We start from the raw sequence: 25,352 nt of genomic DNA, 5'->3' as shown, positions 1-25,352 counted from the left end.
TCCATTTATTCCATGGTTATGCTAAACTGCATCAAGTCCCCCATCACGCCTTGGTATTTCCCCAGGCTTCCTAGCTTTATGCACCTGTTTCTCACTCTTCCTTCAGGACTTGGCTCTACTGTCAGCTGTTACAGTGTCTCCTGTACCTTAACATGCTATGTTAAGATGATTTCCTTATGGGGCTGGCTCCTGCACTGCGTTGTGAATCCTCCTGGTCATTACCCAGCACAATGGCATGCACGCAGAGAGTGATCATTTGGTCAGTGTTTATTGGATAGAAAAGAATATTTTGATGCACTGCCTTTTAAGGAATCTTTCAAAAGATTGTTTTACTCTATTATTCTTGGCCCTGCCCATGTAGGGTACTTATGTCCTTAGATAACTGTGTAGAAACAGAAAAATTAATTTACTGCTGTAATTCCCAGGAGGATTCCACATTATGTAACTCCTTTCATCCAGAAAGCTCTTCAGAAACTGCACAGCAGGGATATTGTAGTGCCCTGCAGTGTGGATGGGGATGTAAACAAGAAAAATGAAGGTGAGGGAAGCTGTGCCCTCCCCGGCTCTGCCCCCCTCCCCCAATGCCTTGCCTTGGGCCCTCAACTGGGATTTGCAAATTTTTTGCTTGGCAATGCCACATAACATTCCATAAGAATCTAACATTAGCTTGTGCACCGAATTATACAGGTCATTCCTACTTCACACTCCAGGACCAGAATATAGCAATTTTCCTCACTGAAATTCTTATAATCCTGTTTTACATGTATCTCTCATTTGTGTTTTAGCTACTGTCATTTGAGCCACCTGCAATGGCTGTCAAATTTGTCTCTTTTAAAGAAAGAAACAGAATTATGGGGAGGATTTTCAGTGATTTTCATTGATGAGACCAGGCCTAGACTTCAGATCCAGTCAAGCACTCTTATCTATTCCATGACAGTGATTCTTGTAAAAGTGGTGCATCAGGGACACGTAAGGAGCTTGCTAAGATTGCAGATGCCTTGGCCGTATTCTCAGAGAAGTCTGGAGGGGCTTAGAATGTATGTTTTGGAAAACACTGCTTTGGTGATTTCGACTTGCACCCTGGTTAAGATGCATTGTGTTGGAATTTAACTCATTTATTCATTCATTTATTCATTCTCGAAGTATTCTTTGAATACCTACTATATACTCAGGTAGGTACTTTACTAAGCACTGGGACACTGATAATAGAGGGCATGGTTTCCTATTAGGTTCAACTCCTGGAAGACACCCAAATAAACAGATAATTACAATATAGTATGAAGTTCCAGATAATTTGATGGCTTTTACAAGAGCAGTGAGAGCAGCTGAAGAAAAAGTTGTTACCTGCACCTGTGAGTGATGCAGCTTCTTTGATGTTTAATCTGGGTTGCCAAGAGTAAGAGAGGCCTCAAAGGAAGACTGAGAGAAGCACCGAGAATTCCTTTTTAATGGATACTGTGTAGTGTGGCATTAGGAACCCACCTTTAGGAACTCCTGGATATTTCATTTTTAGAAAGCAAAAATAAGCCTCTCATCATTTTTCTAAGATATCTAATCAAGAACGTGTTGTTATTGCAGAGTTAACCTATCATTATCAGTCATCAGAAAATTGTCAAAACAAGACCACAAAGAATCTTATTAAGAATAATAATAAAAATTGTATTTATAAAATCTATGTTTAACAGGTCTTGTGATAAGTGCTTTATTTATTTCATTTAGTTCTCACAAACCTTTATGCAATAGGTGCTATTACTATGCCCGTATTATATATTAAGGAACTGAGACTTAAAGAAGTTAAACAATTTACCCAATATCCCATGGTTAGCAGGTGGCAGAGTCAAAATTAGAACCCAACTGTCTCCATTCAAATCCCTCCTTCCATATATATATATAATTTTTTACTTCTCTGTGTCTAAATGATAGTCTTATATTGCTATTTCTTGATTTACTAGATTTCTACATACTCATTAATAATTTGCTTTTCCAGATGACAATTTAATTTTCTTACCTACTTCCCCCACTCCCCCGTCTTTTCAGCAAAATTCTATCACTGCTTTTGGTTGAATCATGACAAAAATCGTGGTTTATATCATTAAAAATGAAAATATTATTCACTCACATAATTGGCTGTCTGTGCTTATTTTCAATGAATCTTAATTCCTTAATGTTTAAAAAAATGTCCATTATATTATTTATTCTGTTGAGACTGGTTCTGTTTTGGAGATCTCCATCTCAGAATCCTCTCCTTTCCTCATGCAATTTATTCTGAATGCCCTATACAGCCAGCACACGGCTGTAATCCTGAGACTTTGCTTTGACATTCTTGTGTGTGGGAGTGCCTGCTCCCTGGATTCCAATTATTTGTCCTGTTTTGCTGGAACATAGCCTCCTGCTACTGCTTAGGAAAAGCTGCATGACATTTCTAGGTAGTTGATATCTTCAAATATGTATTTTCTAACCCTCACACAATTTTAACTCTCTAGATGTGTAGATTCCTTGGTTTAAAATGATTTTCCCTTATAACTTGAAGGCACTGCTTCATTGTAATATAGCATTTAGCATAACTCTTCAGAAGTCTCATACCATTCTCATTCTTAAAGCTTTGTGCATAAGCTATTTTCTTTTGTCTGGTAGTTATTAGAATCATGTCTTTACCCCTGGTAATCTGAAAGTCCACAATCATGTGCTCTATATAAACCTTTGTTCATTTATTGTTCTGGGCCCTCTGTAAGCTGTTTCAACTTACAGACTCATGTTCTGAAAACTGTTATTTCTTTGATAATTTTTTTCCCTTTTTTTTCTGTGTTTTTTACTTATGAAACTCCTAGTATGGTGTAACCCGAACTAATAAGTCTATGAGCCTATGATTTTTTCACATATTTTCAGCACTTTAGCTATTTTTGTTTTATTCTGTTTACTAGTTTGCTGCAATTTTCCAGTCTTTTATTATACTTTTTAATTTCAGCAATCATAATTTTAATTTTGAATAACTCAATCTTATCCTGATTATTCTTTTTCAAAAATTCTATCTTAAGAATGTAATAGTTGATTATATTTGTGAAGATACTGATTTTTCTGCAGTTTTTTCTGATTTTTGCATTGTCTATTTCATTAGAATTATTTTTTCAGTCCACTTTTGTTTTTCTATTTTATGTTGATGGTCCCTTTTAAAAATTTTGAGAGCAAGACCATCAGAAGCAGATACTGAGCTCTGTGTGTCTAAGGCTTGTTGAATAGTGGCTATGGTGATTGTTGATTTGTGGGTTTTGCTTTAGGTTGGTTTTCACTGGGGACTGCATGTCAGTTGTTGAAGGTCTTTTCTCTATAGAAAAACTGTTCTTTCGCATTAAGGGTGATGATGTCAGAGTTCTTAGTAGAGGGAAGAAGTAGCCCAGCTGCCATATTTGCACACTTTTAGTTGATTATTTTTTCCATCTCCATACCACCTACAAGGGCATGCTAGTTAGTATCTCTTGAGTTTCAAGTCTCCTTTCTTTAGTTTGTTCAGAAGATAAACCAGAATTTGACTTGCGGTGTAAATGTCTGACTGCTGATATCCTATATGGAAGAATGGAGAAGGGACAGGGTTGATGTCCCCATTTGGACTTTCAACCAGTCTCCCTGATTTCAACTACAATTACTAAGTAAGTGTTGAGGTTCTTGGATTTTGAGGTAATTAATTAGTCCTACTATTTTCCATATCTCCCTCTACACACCCTTTAGACCATGCTATCTACACCCTGTTAAACCTATTATTACTTCTCTATTACTTTTAGATTTCTAAAAGTGTGCAAATCTTTTGAATGCTGATGCTCATGTTCTCATTCTTTCCAGCTTTCTACTTCTAAAAGAAAACCAGTAGACAAAGGCACTGTCTCTTCTGTCAGAACCAATGTTAACTTTCTTGATCTTCAACCCTGGGCAGAGTGGCTTCCTTGTTTTAGAAAGGGTTATGTTACTAAGATATGTTTGCCCTCTCCTTCTCTGTTATTTTGCTTTTTTAGTATTGATTTTGTCTGACCTTTGTTTTGTGGTCCTTTGCCGCCTTTGATGTGTCTTGTTTGCCACATTTGAAGCACCCTTAGATTTGTGGATGACAGTCCTACCCTCCCAAGGCCTTCTGTTTCATCACCATCTACTTCACTGCTACCGAGGTATTGATTTCTTGACAAAGCCTGCTGAGATTGGGGGAAAATCAATATCCCATTAAACAAAAGTGAGGAGCAGCAGCAACTCCTCTGTAGCCTGTCTGTGGACCTAACATGCTAGGGGAGTGCTCAAAGGCTGGGTTAGCCTGTGGTGTCCAGAGATATCCTATAGTGATGGAATAGCCCTAGGGATAATGTAGAAAAGCCAGTGATGAATGTTTAAGATTTGTAAATCCATTTCCTTGAACTAAATGAAGTGGAGTCACTTTTTGAGAATAATTTTGCTTGTCAAAGCTTGCTCCAGAGGAAAGAAGTTCTCTCTTGAGAACTTTCATAATTCCCGGTCACTTTGAATTTTCTAGTGTAAGAAAAATTGTTGATTAGCTGGAAGGCAAATTATTTAGCTTTCATTTCTCCTGGGGTTCTCAAATGAAAGAGGAATGACAGCATTGAAATGCCAGGATACTATATGTTTCTGAAACATTATGTTGTAAATCCCATTTTTAAATACCATCCCAAAAGGCTCGTTCTGGTTGCTCTTCCTGAATGAGTCTCTTTAAAAAGGAAGAGTTTCTTTGGAAGACTGTTATCACCTTCTGTGTCATCTGGTTATAAGTTTAGTTTCTGTGTTTCAGATTTTTGTAAAGAAGCACACTCATGAGCAGTAAATGCAAACTATCAGAGTCAAAAGAGATCTAGCATTACCACAGTAGTTGAAACCCATATTTAACCCCCAAAGTAGCATTATATATATTCTTCTACCATTTGCATGGAAACACAAGAATATTAGATTTGGCGAACACTTTAAATTAACCTGTGGTCTAAGTACTTATTTTATTGTTTTATTTATTCATTTATTCTTCAAATAATCATTGAGCACCTCTATGTTACAGGTACTATTTTAGGCATTAGGGCTATACCAGTGGACAAAATAGATAAAATCCCTCTCACCTTGGAACTTGCATTATAGTGAGTAAAGACAGGTTATAAAATGGAAATAAGCATAATATATAGTTTGTCAGGTGGAGATAAGTGCTAAGCAGAACATGAACGCAGGGGAGCTTGTGTGGCATATGTAAAATGTGGGATATAGGGAGGAGTACAAAGAGAAGAAAGCAGTTTTAGACAGGCGGATGTCTAAAGGATGAAACCTTCCCTGGTCACAAGAGGGAAAAACAAAAACACACAAGAGGGTGTTTTTGTTGTTGTTGTTTTTTAAGTTAAATAGTTGAAAGATGAGCACTATTGAGCCATATAAATTCACGAAAAGAAAATGATCGAGGAAGTGGGTATAGCATGAGCAGAGGCACTCTGGCAGGAACTGACAGCTGTATTTTTGGAACAGCAAGGCAACCAGTGAAGATGGAGCAGAGTGAGCAGAGTGATAGAGATGAGGTCAGAGAGGTGATGTCGTTCTGTTGAGTTTTTAGATAATTGTAAGAACTTTGGATTTTTCTGTGAGGGAGAATTTTCTGTGCAAGAAGCCATTGGGTTTGATCAGAGATGTAATATGATTTGATCTAAAGGATCATTGCAGTGGTTTCGTTGAACCTGAATTATAGTGAGAAAGGTTGGAAGCAGGAGATCAGCTGGGATGCTATTGCAATATCTAAGAAAGAATAGTGAGAAATACTCAAATTCTACATTGTACTTATGAATGTTCATCAGACACAGGATTTATTTGCAATTTAAGTAAAGGTAATGACAGAAAGGGAGGATTTAAGGATGTCTAAACAGTTTTTGGCCTAAGCAACTGTAAGAACAGAATTGGCGGCCAGGTGAGGTGGCTCACACCTGTAATCCCAGCACTTTGGGAAGCCGAGGTGAGGGGATCACTTGAGGTCAGGAGTTTGCAACCAGCCTGGCCAACATGGAGAAACCCCATTTCTACTAAAAATAGAAAAAATTAACCAGGCATGGTGGCAGACACCTGTAATCCCTGCTATTCAGGAGGCTGAGTCACAAGAATCGCTTGAACCCAGGAGGGGGAGGTTGCAGTGAGCCTAGATTGTGCCACTGTACTTTAGCCTAGGTGACAGAGCAAGACTCTATCTCAAAAATAAATAATAATAATAGAGTTGGCAGTTTTTGAATGGGGTCATGAGATACAGAGGGATCAATGGGAAGAGATATCAAGATTCATTTTTTTGTATGTTAAAGTCTAAAAGATTACTATACATGTAAGAGCAGATGTAAAGTAAGTAGTTATGTATGATTCTGCAGTTCAGGATAAAAGTCCAGGCTGCAGATATGTTTGGTTGTTGTGAATATATAGGTACTATATAAAGATCCCTTGGGAATGAGATTACCTTGAGAACGAGTATAGATAGAAAAGAGAAAAGGACTAAGGACTAATACCTTGGCATTCCTACATTTAGATGAAGAAATGAGGTCCCAGAGAGGGGAAGTAATAGAGGTAGCGTAGATGTTTTTCAAAATAGCCAAGACTAGAACTCAGTGGACTCTCCTCAGTAGAGAGCCCTAATAAGATTACTTTTGAGTAGCCGGACTTTTCACTTTTTTTCTCTACGCTATTCTTCTGAGTAGTAAACTGGGAAGATTTTGGACAAGAAAAAAGTCAGATTATACATCATTGGTTCTCTCTTTAAATAATCAAAACTTACATTCACTTACTGTGTTTCTGCTAGTTGGTGGATCTAAAAGTTAAAGTAGGAAAATAAGGTTATTAAATGATTATCCCCCTCTATTCTGTCAACAGTGTATTTTCTTTTAAGTCACTGGGAGGTCTAGCATGGGTCAGAGGTGTCTAGGGTGTAATAGGAGCAAACTTTGACCAGATTTTATAGTAGTTAGAGATTTTTAAATCTGACTTAAAGAGCATAGTAGCAAGTCTAAATTTTAGGTCTACAAAAGGGCCAAAATATTCAGAAACTTTGTAAATGAGTTCATCATCTAGATTGAAAGTCAGCTTTTGTTGCTTGCCAAGAATGTTCAAAATATTAATATATAACATTCGTATAAAACTTTCAAATTTTGAAAGTTTCCAACATTTATTTTCTTATTTGGCTTTCACAAATTCCCGGCACAGAATGACTTTTCACTCTTTGGTAAGACTTGTTTATTAAGAAGTCCTGCTGTTGTTCAAGTGAATTGGCTTTGGGAACCCTTACCATTCTGGTTGTCTTACCTGGACACTGTAATCTGTCCGTATGCCAGTTTAAGTGGAGTGGCCAGATCTGTTGACAATATACTAGATATAGATGGAACAGAGCATGGGATAATGGGACTCTAACCTACCTTTCCTGGGCCACAATATTTCTATTGTATGCAGTAGTTCACTACATTAATTTATTTTCAACAGCTGTATCAAACTGTTAGAGACATGTTGTACATATGGTCAACTAAAAATCCCTTATTTTTCTAAATAATATGCTGTCAAATGAAATCTTGTGCATTTAAACTATTAACTTGAACTCACATTTAGAATTTTATTATTAATATCTATTAAATATTATTCTGTGGTTTCAATCTACAATTCCAATTTCATTTTTAATCTATTATTTTTACCCTTGAAAGTAAAACATCTAGCCTGGGTGTGGTGGCACATGCCTGTAATCCCAGCACTTTGGGAGGCAAGGCAGGCGGATCACCTGAGGTTGGGAGTTCAAGACCAGTCTGACCAATATGGAGAAACCCCATCTGTACTAAAAATACAAAAAATTAGCCAGGCATGGTGGCGCATGCCTGTAATCCCAGCTACTTGTGAGGCTGAGGCAGAATTGCTTGAACCTGGGATGCAGAGGTTGTGGTGAGCCGAGATTGCGCCATTGCACTCCAGCCTGGCCAACGAGAGTGAAACTCTGTCTCAAAAAAAAAAAAAAAAAAAAAGTAAAACATCTATTTCAGTTAGAGTTGTGTTCATCTACATTTGATAGAGACCCTAAAAAGAGTGACTTAACCAAAGAAGAGCTCATTTATAACATGAAACAAGTCTTGAGGTATGTACCCAGGACTGGAGCTGCAGTTCAAGGACATCATAAAGGGCTCAACTTCCTGGATCACCAGCCTCAGCACATGACTTTCTCCCTCATTGTCATAAGATGAGGGTATTTGTTTCTGTTTTCTTTTCCAGTGTAATACAGTTCCATAAACTTGGCAGCTTAAAATAACACACATATATGATTTCACAGTGTACATGGGTCAGTAGTCCTAGCACAGGTTGGTTGAGTCCTCTCCTCAGATTCTCATCATGCTAAAACCAAGATGCTGGCCATAGCTATCTTCTCATCTAAACCTTGGGATCCTCTTCCATGCTCATTCAGGTTGTTGGCAGAACTCAGTTCCTTGTGGTTGTAGGACTAAGGTTTCTGTTTTCTTGCTGGCTGTTGCCTGGGGGTTGCTCTCAGCTCCTAGAGGCTGATCTGAGTTCTTAACCACGTGGCCTTTTTTGGCAGCTTACCTCTTCAAGGTTAGAAAGAGAATCTGTCTCTAGTTTGCTATAATGAAATCTTATGGAAGGTAGCCTAATCAAGGGACTGACTATGCCATTCTATCTTGGGAACATTAGAATTAGAATTCTGCCTGTCGTATTAGTTTCTAGGCAGGATTAAGTTACCTGGAAAGGTTAAGAGTAAAAGGCATGTAACAACTAACTCTGCCTGCCCCTCTTTTTAAGTTTAGAAATCAGATGAGATCAAGCACGTTCAAAGTGGTATGGCCATAGATTAAAGTTCAGAAATTGATAGTTTTATCGGAAACCCCACTTAGTAGACTTTGTTTACATTTCATTAGTCATAACTGCAATTAGCACAAGGAAGCCAGGGAAATAAAATTTAGCTACCTATGCAAAAATCAGCATTCTGTTAAAAAGGAAAAGGAGATATTGCATATTGATAGCCAGGGTAAAAATTGAAATGCCAAAGTAGAGAAAATAAATTTGTTTTGTTTAGGAAAAATGGAAATTAATAATGGAAAAAAAATCACACAGAAATTCCTACACAGGATGAATCACTGCTAACATTGTCATACTTGACAATGAATATCATATTGCACACAATATGATATAATTAAGTACATTAAAAATGTACTATAAGGATTTCTAATGGTGAACTATTTATAAATATAATTTTTAATAACTGAACAATACCATATTATAAGGATATTCATAATATCCCCTATCTTTAACCCTCCTTTTCTTATAATACATTTTTAGTTTTTACTATTTTAATAATGTAAAGATGGGTATTTTGTACATGAATTTTTTTATATATTTAAGATTATTTTATTAAGGCTTATTCTTAGATTTACTAGATCAAAGGGAATGGACATTTTTATGTTCTTGTCACATATTTTCATAGATTTTCAAAAATGATGAGCTAATTTATACTTACCAACAATGAACTGAAGTAGTCATCACTCTGAGAACATTCTAAAATTCTAATTTCATCCCTCATGTCAGTTTCACTTCTTGCCTTTGGGTCTAACAAAAATTTGATAAGTATGCCTTTTATGACTTCATCCAATCTTCTGATAAAAATGAGGATACTTCTGGACAGGGGTTTGAGCCCTATACTACCACCTGAGAAGCTATTCTTATTTAATGTAATTAAATAATTAATAGTCTTCAGGCACAGTTTGAGCCCATAAATATCTAGCCATTTTACTTTGGAACCAACCCATAGTCACCTTGTCAGCAGGGACATTAAGAGGGGCGTTATACTAAAGATCAGATGTGCAAAGCAGTCTCCTAATTGCTCAGTCTGAAATCCTTACTATGGAAGAAAATGAAGTTAGTTTATTGTGTTCAGGTCTCCATTCTCTGTGTCGTCTTCTAGACTTGTAGTGCTAGTCCGTCTCTTCAGTGATAATACTTTTGCTCTGAATAAACTCCAAAACAGTCTTTTTCTGCGTTTAGTATTTTCTTCAAGTTTGTCCTTAAACTTAATTTTAGCTTCCTGAGCCCACGTGGATAGTTCAGGCACTGCTCGTATCTGTTCTGCATTCACTTCCCTTCTCCTTCTGTCTTTTGTACATGTTATTTTTAAACTTGATTTTACCTGAGATGTTCCTGTAGTCAAACTAGCTTCTTTTAGATGAATTTCCTTTTTCTTCTTCCTTGGATTACTCATGATTGTATAGTTAGAATTTCTGTTTCTGAGCTTCCTGTCCTTATTTATTTTCCACACTCAATTTTATGGACTGTTTCCCATCTGTGAGAATAACCTACATAGTTTTCCATTCATTGTTAGATATTTCTATTTCCAGTTTTTGGAATATTTCCAAATGTGCTGCTCCTTTCCTATTTTCCGGGCTTCAAAGGCAAAATAAAGATATTAGAACTTCCTACACTATCCTTGGTTCAAAATTTATTGCTGTTATTTTTTTATTCCACACCTTTGAATATGAATATTAGAATTGCATATGCACATTATAGAGAACTTAGAAAAGGATCACAATTATAAAATATATGATTAAAATTATTTGTAATCAAACCACTAATTCATTTAACTGTCAATATTTTTGTTCTGTTTCATTCTATAAGAAATATGTGTGTACGTGTTTATGAAAAATAACTCCTACATCTTATTCAATTTAAGCCATATTTGTCCTTAAAATGTCAGCTTATCGGATTGGCTCATTAGTTATAGACCTATAATTACATATACATAATAACAACTAGAGGCAAAAGAGAAAAAAAAAAGGTACCCAGGATGTGTAAGAAGAGCCATATTGTCTTCTGAATAATGTTTTATAATGCAAGAAAGCATGTAATATATCATAAGTGGTTCTCAGCAACAAAATTAACATTTTTAAAGTTCACAGTTGAAGCAAAAACATCTTTACTCTGGCAAAAGTATTGTCCTTTTGAATCTATTTGCATCAGTGGAATTCTATAAAAACAACCACAAAATCAGAACTGGGGTTAGTTCTTTTTTGTTTTTGTTTTTGTTTTTTTGAGATTGAGTCTCACTCTGTCACCCAGACTAGAGTTTAGTGGTGTGATCTCGGCTCACTGCAATTGCTCCACCTCCTGGGTTCAAGCAATTCTCATGCCTTGGCCTCCAGAATAGCTGGGATTACACATACATGCCACCATGCCCAGCTAATTTTTGTATTTTTAGTAGAGATAGAATTTCACCATGTTGGCCAGGCTGATCTCAAACTCCTGACCTCAAGTGGTCCGTCCACCTCAGTCTCCCAAAGTGTTGGGATTATAGGTGTGAGCCACCACGCCCAGCCAGTTCTTAAACTATAAGAAATTTCCTTTATTTGTTTTTCTTTTTCTTTTCTCTCAAATTTATTGAGCAACTACTTTATACCTTTCTGATGAGAGGTGCCTTTCTTCAGGTCATTTATGTTTCAACTCTACTTTCCTTATCTTGCTTTTCTGCATGTCCAATATAATAGCCTCAATTGTCTACTTATTCTGTATATGTTAAGGCACTCAGGTGTTTGATAATGTGTAAGTTTATGGAAAAATATTTTCTATTCCTTTTTAAAATTATGCATTGCTTAGGTTTATCTAAAATGTAAATGCTTACATCTACATTGGTATAGATATACAACTGTCCATATAGTGATACAGTAAATACAACTGAGGGTTTCCAGATTCAAAATCATTGAGCCATGCCAGGTTTGAGCTCCTCCTCCCAACCATTCCTCTTCCTCTCCCACTACAAGTTTTCCTAGTAGAAGTTGCCACTTCTACATACTGTGTCTCTCAAGTCACTGTAACTGACCAATAGTGTCCACGTGATCCAAGTGAGTCCACTTGTGGTACCACTGTCTCTGGGATTTGGAGTTGTTCTAGTCTTGAGTATGAACATGTGCCTGAAGCTAAAGTCATCAGAGTCCTTCCTCAAGATTTCTCTAACTGAAGTTGAGGGTAGGAAGCCTTTTCTCTTTAGTGGCAAAACTATGAGCATATGAACCCAGAAGCTCTGAACTTCTTTATTTGTAAAAACCTGAGGGCAGATAGGAAAAATTAAGGTGATCTGATGGTATTTGAGAGATTAATTTTATTTTCTAAAGTTCCTGGAGTAGCCAGAGTCTTTCAGCAATTCTGTTATTCCTGGGAACTACCCTCCAGATGGCCTAGGTGATTCAATGGGTTTTTGATTTTTGCAACCAATAACTTATGGCTAATCAAGTTGATAGAGTGCACTTGCTCTAGATAATGATTGCTTAACAAATGCCTTATATTTAAACTCTCAATTTGAGAAATCTTTCCCATTAAGGGAGCATTATTCTCAGCTCTCCCACAAGTTTAACTACATTAGTCAAGAGCTTGAGATAGTCTCAGGAGTCACCTTCAATTCTGTTTGGAAAAAGGGAGAATATAAATTATCTCCCTTCACAGCTGGTGAAACGGATGCCAGAGAGAGGACTTGACCTGCCCATAGTGACCAAGATAGTTTGTAGCAACATCAGGCCTAAGACTCAAGTCTCCTAATGCCCCGTCCTAAGCTGTCCTGAGTATAAAGAGATTCAATGTAATGGATATCAGCATAGAGAAATAACAATTTCTTTTGTGCTTTTTAAATTTGAATCCGCTCATTTTTCTTTCCCTTTTACAGAACAGTTCATTCATAAATTACATTGTCAGCACTACATGCCAACAGGCTCCATGATAGCTGCTGTCAAGAGAGACACTCCAAGTGTGTGTCACTTCTGCTCTCAAGAAGTTTATTATCTAGAGAGAGGGTAAATTTTAAAAAGTAATTATACATGTATGTGACCACAGATACTATAGGGGACTGTTAGGAGCCACCTAGGAGATGGAGCTAACCCTACCTTGCTGGGGTTCTGGATTGGGGAGCATTGGTCTGCCAGAGAGGATAATACCTTATCATAACCAATCAGATCCATTGTTTCCAACTTTGCGTTATATCATCTACTCTGTTAAAATCATATTTTAAAAAACATGTATTTCATTTTGGGCTAGTCTCAGGAAAAATAGAGAAAGGTAAAAATGGGGGTAGCACTACTTAGGTGAGGGTATAAAAAACACACCATTTTTTTTGAGGCCAGCATTTTGGTAGTTAGCTGGTATCACTGACACTCCAAATACAAAAAGTGATTAAAATATTAATTTCTTTAGCTTTACCAACACATCCATTTTTACACATAGTTCTTCTTCCTATTTGTTTTCACCCAAGGTAACATTATTCTAACAATGCTGGCAGAAATAGTTTCATTTATGCTATCTGGAGAAGCAAGAGCTTCAAACTCTCTACTAAAGAGTTAAGGGCTAGGGCATAAGAATCATATATAAGAAAAAAGTTAACTCTAGTTTGAGAGAGAAATGAATTTTTTAAGCTAGAATTGGCTCTTATCCATAAAAGTTCTTAAGAGAGGAAGATGATGTTAAAATAATTATATGTACTATGTAGTCACAAAAATACATAATATTACTCAACTTCTACCTTTGCCCCTAGTAAAGTATTCCTAATTCTCATAATTCTGCCATATGGGTATTATCTCTGCCTTATAGGTAAGGCCAAAGAAAATTAAATATTTTGCCTAAGTACATTTAGTTATTAAATAGCACTGAAATCACTTGTGGAGCAACAAAATATAAAGAACATTTTTAAAAGAACAAAATTAAGACTCCAACCTATGTCTGCTTTCCTGCAAAGCCTACAGTAGTTCAGCTCAACTTTTGTAAACTGGTTTATTCAATCTTCCTTCCATGTCACCTAAAAGAATGGTATCAAATAATAAGTGGAAAGCAAAATAAGGACAGGCAGCTGGACCTGTAAAGTAAATTTTCTTGTGAACATGTTTTCTTTTTTACTTTCTGCAGAAATCACCCACATCTAAAATTATTTTCAGTGAAAGTTGAACTTGTCACTCTTCCAAAGTCCTTGTTCATTCATTTATTCATCAGTCATTCGCTTAGTCTGTATGTCTTCTGAGTGCCTACTGTTTGCAGGCACTGTGCTAGACACCAGGATGGGGCAATGAAACTCCTGGAAGCTCCCAGTCCAGTAGAGGATACACAAACAAAGCATTACATACTGACCAGTGGTAAGTGCCAGAATAGAGAGATTCCTGCTCAGCATGGGGGAGTCAGGGGAGATTTCCCAAGGGAGGTATCACTGAAGAATGAACTGAAGGAAGGAGAGGAGACAGGAGAATGTATTCATTGGAAGACCAACTATGTAATGTTTAGATATTTCATCTATGTATATCATTTAATTCTAACAAGAATCTCATGAAATATAGTGATGATTGGCCCCTTTTTTAAATTAAGGAGTAGAGGCTCAGGCTTTTCACTTGTCCTTTGTTTAACAGTAAGTGGTAAAACCAAGTTTTAAAGCTTGACTCCAACATGCTTTCTCTTTCCATTTTATTCTACTGTTTCTTAGGACAACGATGTTTCAGTCTCATTCCTCAGTCTTGGCACACAGAGGTACCAGAATAAAAGCATTTAATTGTCATAAAAGTAAATTTTGAAACACATAATTTCTGTCATTTCTACCATAGATAGCCCTCAATAAATAACACTTTGAATTGAATAAGTCTAGGAAATATCGTGGCTAAGTAGTTTATCCTATATGTGTCTCAGTCTCCTCATCTGTAAAACAGAGTTAATAGTTTATCCACCTCTCAGGGTGTAGTAAGGGTTAAATGACATCATGTATGTAACATACATGGCATGGTGCCTAAGTGTTCAATAATAAAGTGTTTGATAATTGTTAGCAATTATTACAATTAATATTTTGTATCTGGTTGACCATTTATCGTTTCAAGCTGATTAATGAGAAAGTATTTGAACTAAAGGCTGCTGTATTTCATGAATAAGATTTGTTAAGTCTGGCTAAACAATAGTCTTCATGCTTATCTTTATTCTTTCTTTTCAAGACTGATTATTGAGTACCCCAGCACTGTTTCAGTAAAAGACTCACAGTGAGAACAATTAAAAACTCACTGAATTAAAAACAAAATGTTAATAGAGGTAATATCTATGAATATCCTGGTTCTTAATGGCAATTAGTGGTAAGTAATACATTATATATTGGATTTGGAAAATGTATCTCAGGAATAATAAACTGTCAAAAAGACTCAAGAACTGTATCTGCCTAGGATTAAGGTTTTGGGGTCTAGTGCAGAACAGGCAAGGATGTTGAACTCAGATTATTTTCAGGGGCCAGGAACTTAACAGAAATGCACATTTACAGACATTTACGCATACAAATAAATAAATGGATCAATTAATAACTGTGGGCCACATGTAACACACTGTGGACGGTTTGTTCATAACTTTTGCGATTTAGAAAGAACCAGTAGTCAAAAACTTAGAAAACTTGGGTCCTCATTCCTTCAACAAACATTTGTAGGGAGCAGTGGGTTAAGAGCAGGGGCTCTGTTCTTGAGTCTGGCTTTGCTATTTGACAGTTGTGGAACTTTCAGGGATTGAATTATGAGTGTCTGAACATGGGCTGCAAAACCCGGTGCCAAAAGTTTGACTTGCTGGCTGTGTGACCCTGGGAAAGTTATTTAATTTCTCCATCCCTCTGTTTCCTCACCTGGTTTTGTGGTACAAAACTTAGTAATAAGTTATCCATAGGCATCAGTTATTTTTGGTAATACTATTGTTTAGATACCTCACATGCATTAGGCACTGTGCTTGGATCTAGGAATACAAATATAATAAAATATAATCCTTGTTTTCAAGGACACAGGCAACAGGCAGTTAGGATATAGTGGTGTCAATGGAGGTGGGTACGAAGTACCAGGGAATACTGAAGATAACATTTCGCAGTGCTAAGAAAAGGCTATTCAGTAGAGATATTTCCAGAAACAAGGAGGTATGCAGGCAGCCAGAGCTAAGAGGTGAGGTGCATTCTATAATAGCATGTTCCCTGTGAGGTTCAGCAGCCTGTGTGATGCTAGGCAGGTCACTTTCCCTCTCTTTGCCTTAATTTCCTGATGTGTCAGAGAAAGCAGGACGAATTACTGATACCTAAGTTCCCTTCCTCTTTAACATTTGGTGAATCTCTGTGAGCTTGGGGATGTTTTACGGCTGAAACAGAGCAACAGAGGTGGCTAGGATGATGGGAGGGTGATCTCTTGGTATGTAAGCAGGGAGACCCAGAAGGTATAAGGTATAAGACCCTAGAGCTACAGAAAGAAGGGACGAAAAATTTGAAATACACTTTGGTACCTAAAGAATAAAGGACAGAGGCTGAAGTAAGGCCATGGTGGGGATGAGAGACGCATTGTCAGAGGGACACAATCTTTGGAGCTGCCTTTGTAAACTTTTCTCTATATCCCATTTCTCCATGCTGACAATGTGACTCTGTCCTGTGTTAAAATAAGTGATAACATGGCTCAGTCTGTCCTTCCCAATGCCTGTTAGACCAAACTCTGGTAACTTTCATACAACAGGGCATCATTGAGACCTGGCTTCTCTGTGTCACACTGACCGTGTATGCCTTCTCTTCATGGAGATACCATGGCAAAGTGCAAAACTGTGGGTTTTGGATTCAAATAAACATTGGCTTGGGCACTAAGAAAATGTAGGCCATAGACTCTAAGAAGATAGCAAGGAGAAGATAAAGAGAAAATACAGGCAGAAGCCAGGTTCTGACCTTTCCTATCCCTGAGACCTTGCACACATCATTTAGCTTCTCTGGACTTCACTTTTGTCATCTGTTAAAGGAGAGCAGAGCTCCCACCTCGGAGTTATTGTGGTGATTACGTGAAATGCCATATTCTGAAAATAGTGTCTGAAACATAAGGTCAGTTTAGGGGAGCCCCAGTAGAAGCTCATGATTGCAGTGGGGGAAAGCAGGTACCCAAAGGAAATGGGAGGTTGATATGAGGGACGAGGGAGGACAGAAGTGCTTAACAGACAAAAATACAGGTGTCCACTACACTAGCACCCATGTTAGGTATTAATGACGATTAATAGAAAGCTAGCAAAATCTTTGCCACTTATGTGCTCAATAAACAAGTGCTATATCTTCTCAGAGAAAGGATTTTTAAACCCCTGTTTTGTGTAATACTTTTTACAGTGGTGTTATTATCCAGCAGGCCATCTGCTCTAATTAAAATTTCACAGGGCTGAGGAATTTAATGCCCTAACCTTGGAGTCTCGGGTACAGTTGGTGTTTTGTTTGAGGTTGATGTATTTGGAAAGATTATGGGAGGATGAATTCTTTGCCAGCTTCTAACTAGGCAGATGTGAAAATTTTCTGCTAGGGTTTTCTTTTTGTTTTTGGCTCTCTGGTGCTGGGGGCCAAATATTAAATACTTTGCCACAAGACAGATGTTCTGAAGAGCTAATTAAAAAACTGACAAGTACCCAGGACCTCTGATGGTTAGTTTATGTGCCTTCCTCCACTGAAAGATCAAAATCACTGTGGCTTAGAGTGATTATATTAAATCATATTTCCAGAAAGTTTACAATTGGAATAAAAAGGACAGTGTCTTTAAAGACATTCTTAATTATATGTGTGTCTCAAAATTGGCTGCACATTTTTAAGTGGAGAATCTTTTTAAAAAATTATGAACAATTGTATTTTTTTAAATTAAATGTGTTTAAATTTCAACTTTTAGATACAAGGGTACATGTGCAGATTTGTTATATGGGAATATTGTGTGAGGTAGAGTTAGGAGTATCCCATCACAGTGCCTAACTGGGAATTTTTTTTTTTTTTTAATGCTCATGCTGGGGCTCCATGTCAGACCAATTAGATCAATGTCTGGAACGAGGGCCCTGGTAACATATTTGTTTTAACTCTACAAGGGATATGAATATACAGCCAAGATTGATAAGTTATAATTTATACATAATATTCTAGGATCTATTTTACTCCTAGTCTACACTATAATGTATGTATGGAGAGTAGGATGGGAACTGGAATTGGGATAGTCTTGGTTGAAATGACAGATTGGCTAAGATAATGTTCTGCTCTGGATAAGTTACTTAAGCTTTTTTCTAGCTCCCTTACCTTTAAAATATGACCATTAACTCTCCAATAGATGTTTGTGAATATTGGATGTGAGCATTATTTAATAAACAAGGCATCTGCTTAATTAACTCCATTTGTTTTTAGTAAAATTCTTTGTTAGGAATTTTAGCCTGTTTCTGAGACTTGCTTATCAGTATAAATGAAAGATTCTGAGCAGCGGCACAAAGAAGAACACGCATTACCTTAAAACAGCAAAGCAGACCATCTTGTCATCCTGCAAATATAGAAATAAATCACAGTGAGATCCATTCCAATTTTACATGTCCTGGAAGTCAGAGTATGTACATTTCCTTTCTAGCAAAAGATGCCCCTGGAAATGTTGTGACTACTCCCTATAATAAATGCAAATAAAAAATTCCATGTAGTGTTTTTCACTAATGCCGGCAACTCTGTTTCCATACAATTACCCAGAAAATGTGGACTTGACTGTGTCTATTTGGATGCCAAGTAGCTCAATCAATTATATTGCAATCTAATTGCCCAAAGGGTCTGAACCTGCAATTCTATCAGGCAGGGCCTGATTATCCATGCTGACCTTGGGTTAAAGGGGAGAGGGAGGTTTGTTCTATAATGTTATTTCTTCTCCTAGCCTAGGCCCTTTGGCTGTGACCTCATTGGCATATAGAAAGTCAGAAAGACCAGAAATGGTTCGAAGTGTGCCAGTAATACAAATCAGTCTTGCCTGATTCCTGGTTGCATGCTCCTACCTTGCATGCCGGAACCAGGTGCTCTGCCCATTCTATTCCTTTATTTATTTTGGGAAATATTTGGGGGGAGCTGAGATAAGGATTTGGCTTCAAGCTAGTGCTTTAAACAGTATACATCTTGCCTTTTGTAGTAAACATGTGGTAAATATTAGTATTTATTCTTCTCCCTGAGCTCACAGCTGGCCATCCTAATTACTAGTGTGTGACTTGGGGCCAGTCACTTTCCCTTTCTGAAGCTCAGTATCCTCACCTGCAAAATGAAGGAATGGAAAACACACACACATTGTGTTCTTCTGATGGTTAACTTGTATGAGGAGAATAGATAGATAACATTTATTGAATGTGTACTGTATGCCTTTCACTGTTCTAAGTATTTCATGTTTCAAGTATTAATATATATTAACTTACAAACATTTGTGAGGTAAATTTTTAATTCTCTCTTTTACAGATGAGGAAACTGAGGCATGAAGTGGTTAAAGTAACTTTCCTGAGGTCATGCAACGAGGAAGTAGGGGAACTAAGATAAGAGTTTGTCCCCAGGCCTGTACTCTAAACACTATACCCCTTGCCTTTTTGTAGTGTGCCTGTGGTAAATAAAGTTGAAAGCATTTGTGGTTCTTCCTGGCTTTCTCTTACAATTTCTAATCTGAAATAGCTATGCCATGACAGCCAGCACCTAGGTACACGTGTATTAGGTATTCATTAAATAGTTACTGATAGGTTAGCTGTTAAAGTGCTAAGGATCGGTACAGGCTTGTCTGGTAATGGACTTTTATAGTATTGTGATTACTGACGTTTCACCTGCAAAAAACCTCAATGGCTCTACTTTGCAAATTTAGTATTCAAGGCTCTACAGTGATCTGGCACCCTGATGCCCTTTCCAGCCTTTTTGTACTTTTGCTATTTACACAAACCCTGCTAGTGGGTAAGCTCCATCAGGAATGAGATGTATAATCTGTATATTTGTATGCCTAGTACTTAGTGGAAATCTACATACTATTAATTGGATGAATGAACCTGACTCAGTCACCATGAACTGCTGCTCTTTGTACATGCAGTCTATAAGCAGACACTACTTGGCTCTGCCTGTTTCCTTTCTCTAGAGCCCATCCTTCATGGTCCACTCTCCTGGGCCTAATACCATCTAGACTTTACTCGGTGTATTAAAACTCACACACAATTTAAACAGCGTTATCTTATATTTTCACTAAAATGACCCTGCTAAGTTGCCACTAATTTGAGCTTAGATTTTAGTTCTTTTTCTCATAATGATAATGGATTTTCATTGATTTTCTCACACTAGCATTGACTTATCCTCATCAGATTTTGTCAATTTGCACATTAATGAAAGAAAACCTATTTAACTGGCATGTTAATATATGAGTGGAGGTTTAAAAAACACAACTGGCAAATCTAACTTTCATCATATATGAAGAAGGGCCCTTTCTAATGTTTAAAATTGTTTTCCTGTCATATATATATGTTTTTATTATAACATATGGAAGAGAAAGAAACTAGCATTATTTAACACTTACTGGGTGTAACACTAAAGAACTAACTTTTATTTGTGATTGTTCCTGGTTTCCTGAACAATCTGGAAAAGGAATGCAGCTTAGCCAAAGCTGGGCTTTGATGTCAGAAAGACCCAGTGTAAGCTCTGGCCTCCTAGCCCACTTGCTGTGTCATCCTGGGGAAGCCTCTTAACCCCTTACAGATAAGCTTTCTTGTTTGTAAATGTTTACATGAGATATGGTAATATCTCATGTTTGGTATTTGGGGTATAATTTTGTTGCCTCCTTCTCCAACACACAAGCAATAGCCAAATGGGAATCAAAGTACTGGCTTATGAATAACCGGGCAAGTACGTTAAAGCCATCCAAATAGGGCTTCTTTAATGAGATGTGGTGGCCCTTAAACCCAAGGCCTGGAAGGCTGGGTGAGGAGACCCCTTTTTACCTTCCTGAATGGGAGACAGTAAAGGACCATTGGACAGGCTTCCACTCAGTCACATAGCAAGTGGCAGGGCTCCGGAGCAAAGTGTTGAGCTGGGTCCATTCCAAAGAGCAAGGCCCTGCCCAGGTCAGTTGGTTGCCTGGGAACAGGGAGTTCAGGTGTGACCCTTGGACATGACACTAGGAAGAGGAAGAGTGGCAGAAGACATGCTAAGCACAGGCCATGACTTTAAGGCACAGGAAGTTGTCCAACAGGGGATGGGGCAGAAGCATTGCCATTCTCTAAGGACTGGATTTCATAGAGTGAGGAAGATACTTGAGCTGAAGGAAGAAATGCCATACCCACCCCTACCCCAACAATAACAACAAAATCCATGCGGACAAAAAAACCTAATCTTTATCGATCTTTATCGTAAAGGATTTTAAATGGGATTAAATAAGATTACTTATTTACTATTGGAGTCCCTAGCAAGTTCACATTGTGAAAACAATAATGTCTGCTACACTCTGTCAAGGGAAGCAAATTTTTACTAGGTAAGTGATATCATCAAGACCATTTTATAGTTGGGGAAAGGGAGGCTTAGAGAAAGGAAGACTGGTCTGGTAAAAAGCAACAACAATAATATAATAAGCAAAAAAGCAACCATGCCTTTACCTTGTGTTTTGGATTTAGAAACCCTGGGAAACATTTTTTTTAAGGCTGTCTAGAGGTGAGATAAATAATCAGGCTATTTGTCTGGAACTCCAAAGTTACCTTAAGCTTTCATAGCTGGTGAACTCAGTTTTGGGCTTGAAGGATGGGGAACCTGCTAATGAACATTTACAGCTAAGGTCATTAGTCGTGGATGTTGTATGAAAGCCAACACATCTTCTTATATTTTCCAAGTAATATTACTTCATTCAATGATCTCAAAATATATCAACAACTTTGACATACATGCAAAAATCAGGGATAAGTACTTCCACTTCAGACTGGACAACAAGGTTCTGTAGTAAAACATTTTAACAATGAGAAAGCCTTGTCTCTTTACATTAAATATGAACAAATACATCAGAGAAGTTCTATAAATTATGATTAAAAACAATCAAATTTAACTTTACTGGAGATCTTTACTTTTTACCTAAGCAGAGATATTTATTTTAGTACACTGGTAGTATATATTCTGTGTTTCTCAGATTTCTGACCAGGAGGAAAAAAAGCAGTTTAACTTACACTACTGATATATTTTAGATTCAAATGTTTGCTCCATATTTTTTCCAAATTCAAGTTTATTTCATTTTTGAACCTAAACTTATATTTCCAATTTTACTTTTTTCTTTGAAGCGTTATATCCATCTGGAATGTCTAGATAATGCCATGGTTTATTTGGGGTAATAACCCCAAATCTCAGTAGGTTAAAATAGCAAGATCATCATTCTCATGCACACTACACAGCATGGGCTGATTGGGGTACTTGCCTCTACTTGATCTCACTCACAGACCTTATCCAAAAGGGTTTCCATTGCTGTGCTTCCACAGGAAGAAAGAGAGAGAAAAAGCATAGGAAATTGAGCACTGGCTCTTATTGCTCCTATATGAAAGTGACACACATTACTTCTCACATTTTGATGCCCAACAAGTCACATGTCCATAGCTAAGTTCAAAAAGGTCAGAACAGTGTACTCTTCCCCATTTAACTAGAGGACAGAGACCCAGAAATATCTGTCAAACCATTAATGAATACTATAACATATGTCTTATCATTCTTATTTTATATCAAGGTCACAAAAATAGTATGTGGCAGAGGGCAATTATAAATCTAGCTCAGATTAAAGGTTTATGTTTCTTCCACAATATTATTATAGTTTGAGTGTGTGAAAATGTGAAAATATGAAAATTGCCCTCTAACTGAAATTTAACCTACTAAGTAAATTCACCAAAAAACCATTCCTCCTATATGACACAGCAAAATAAATACTTCTTTTGTGAGGAATTGAACAGTAAAGTTCTTTGAAGGAACAAATAAGTGAGGGGAACAGGAGGGGGATGCATATGTATGATATAGGAAGGAATATTTAAATAAAATTGTCACATATAAGTCTCTGTTCTAGCATTACTTCAGAGTATTGAATAAGAAAAGCTGTTTTATTTTTTCCCTCATAGGAAAATATAAACATTGATGAAGCCTCCAGATGCCTGGTGAAACACATACTTGCAAATGAGTGTGACCTAATGGAGTCTATTGAGCCGGACGTCGTGAAGCCCCATCTCACATCAACCAAGGTTGCCAGCTGCTCTGGCTGTGCTAAATCCTAGTAGGCACCTTTGCTGGTGTCTGATAGGAATGACCTCATCATTCCACGAATTGTGCCTCTATTTTTACCATTTTGGGTAAACGTCAGGATAGAGATACCACATGTGGCAAGCCAAAGATCTATGCCTCTATTTTTTTCAATGAGAGAGAAATAGCAAATGTTCTTTCTATGCTTTCCTCACCATCATCACAGTGTTTACAAGCTTTTGAAAATACTTAGTCTGTTACAAACTTCTGTTGTGTAACTGACCAAAATTCTGCAGGGCCACGGTCAGCCCTGTTATTTGCTTCTTTTAATCAGCAAAGGCCTCAGGTCTTAAAATAAAAGGGGAGAAGAATAAACTAGCTGTCAAGTTAAGCATTGGCTTAACTTGCCCTGGTATCTCTGTCCAGATTTCAGTATATTCTCTGATGGTCTGACAGGCCTATTAAGTAGATGTGATATTTTCTCCCAAGATGACTTCCATTCTCGGCAGACCTGAGAGTTGCCTCTGAGTTAGCTCTTTGGAGTCATGAACACAGGCGTGCTGTATTTTCCTTGTCCTAATTGTCTCTTGCCATGGCCTGAATGTTGGCTTAACTGAATATTGTATGAAAAGACTTGCTTTCATATGTTCCTTTCTGTTAGCTTTCTCTGACTCAAGCTGTGGGGCTCCTCTATACATGTAATATATATTATATATATTTTCGCAGGTGAACAATAAAATATTAAAAGATGCTGTTTCCCTATTTATGAAAGTGCTTTAAGTTTTTTAGTATTGTGAAATTTGTGTGTTTTTTTTTTTTGACAAAGTAAACAGAGTTCTCAAGATCCATTTCTAAAATTTTATTTCAAGAAAGAGATGAGAAATATATGCTTGAAGAAACTGCTGGGCAATATTAAAACTGGGATGAGTCTATGCCATCTATGCCATCTGCATTTAAAATGTTCATATTGACATTTAGGCCAGAGAGTATACAGTGCATATACATATTTTTAGTTAATCAGAGGAATATGTCCTCATAGATTCTGATTAAGAAAGGTACCAGATCAATAAACATAAAAAGAAACAATAAAACATGGATTGTGACACCTTGCTTTACACAGTGGCTGTGGTGCTGATGTGTGCAGGTAGCTATTATTTTTTAATGTCATTATTTTATATCAATATTTGTAATACACTCACAGGAACTGTATTTTTTTTTTTTTCTTGAGACGGAGTCTTGCTATGTCACCAGGCTGGAGTGCAGTGGTGCGATCTCAGCTCACTGCAACTTCCACCTCCTGGGTTCAAGCGCTTCTCCTGCCTCAGCCTCCTGAGTAGCTGGGACTACAGGCGTGTGCCACCACACCCAGCTAATTTTTGTAGTTTATTAGTAAAGACGAGGTTTCTCAGGATCGTGCTATTTTCCTATAAGGGTCTTGATTTTAGTGGAGGAAACGTGGTAGCCCTGTCAGCTTGGCCTCTTTTACAACTCTGCAGGATCCTGAGATAGAGGATGAGATATGTGGGTACATATCCTTAAGAATCTTGAACCCCCAAATTCTTTGGAAACTCTGGCCTAGAAAAAGAGGCCTTTTACTCTTTCCAGTGGGAGAACAATTAATTGCTACATAAAAGCCCTGCCTCAGTAGGAAGTTTTAAGGTGAAGCTTGCCCATATTAAATTCTGCCCCCATTTCCCCTCATTCCTTCTAGACAAATAACTAGGGCCAAGTCTCAACATGATCTGAGTGGAAAAGGATGATCTGTGTTGCAGGATGAAATGGATTATTCATCAAATGAACTACAGAATCTGGCTAGTAAATATTAGTAGTAATCTAGAGAACATTCCAAAGAACTCGTCTTGAGATACTGAAATATTGGATCATAGAGATAAAGTCAGATAATAGATACTCTACTTATATGAGGGCACACTTTCATGAGCTAATTTTTAACATTCTGGCAAGTCTACCTGGTGGTGATTCTAATATGCTATTGGAATGGCTTGGCTCCCTGAAGCTTATAAATGATGCTGGCCTGAAATAAATTTTGTGGACATGCCAGAACTACACTGGCAAAATACTGGAGAAGAGATCCAGGGTCTCATAGAAGTGGGAATGTTAGAATGTACTTATTTTGAAAGGCCGGAGAACCTGCCAGCTCATTATGTTCTCCAGGAGAGCCTAGAAGATAATCACTTTACTAAAGCAAGAAGTGTTCCCAAAAGAGAGATGCCAAAATCAATGAGAAACTCAGTAGTGACTGTTCTCTATTGACCAGGCTTGAGATTATAGAGATGTTGCTGTGTTTTTATGGGAATGGCTTCCTTCATATTTAAGGGTCATT

General features: G+C 37.3%; 1 protein-coding gene across 1 annotated transcript in view; it reads left to right on the top strand.

The window, feature by feature from the left end:
* The window catches only part of RAB38 (RAB38, member RAS oncogene family), a 59,738-nt gene extending 35,965 nt beyond the window's left edge, over positions 1–23,773 (top strand). The window contains exon 3 of the mRNA XM_008020455.3: positions 22,894–23,773. Coding sequence (XP_008018646.1) covers positions 22,894–23,046 — 153 coding nt within the window. The 3' untranslated portion in view covers positions 23,047–23,773. The remainder of the gene's footprint in view (positions 1–22,893) is intronic.
* Positions 23,774–25,352: the final 1,579 nt, after the last annotated feature.

Source organism: Chlorocebus sabaeus, chromosome 1 (assembly GCF_047675955.1).
Source record: "Chlorocebus sabaeus isolate Y175 chromosome 1, mChlSab1.0.hap1, whole genome shotgun sequence".
NCBI lineage: Eukaryota > Metazoa > Chordata > Mammalia > Primates > Cercopithecidae > Chlorocebus > Chlorocebus sabaeus.
This window is presented reverse-complemented; position numbering and strand designations above follow the sequence as displayed.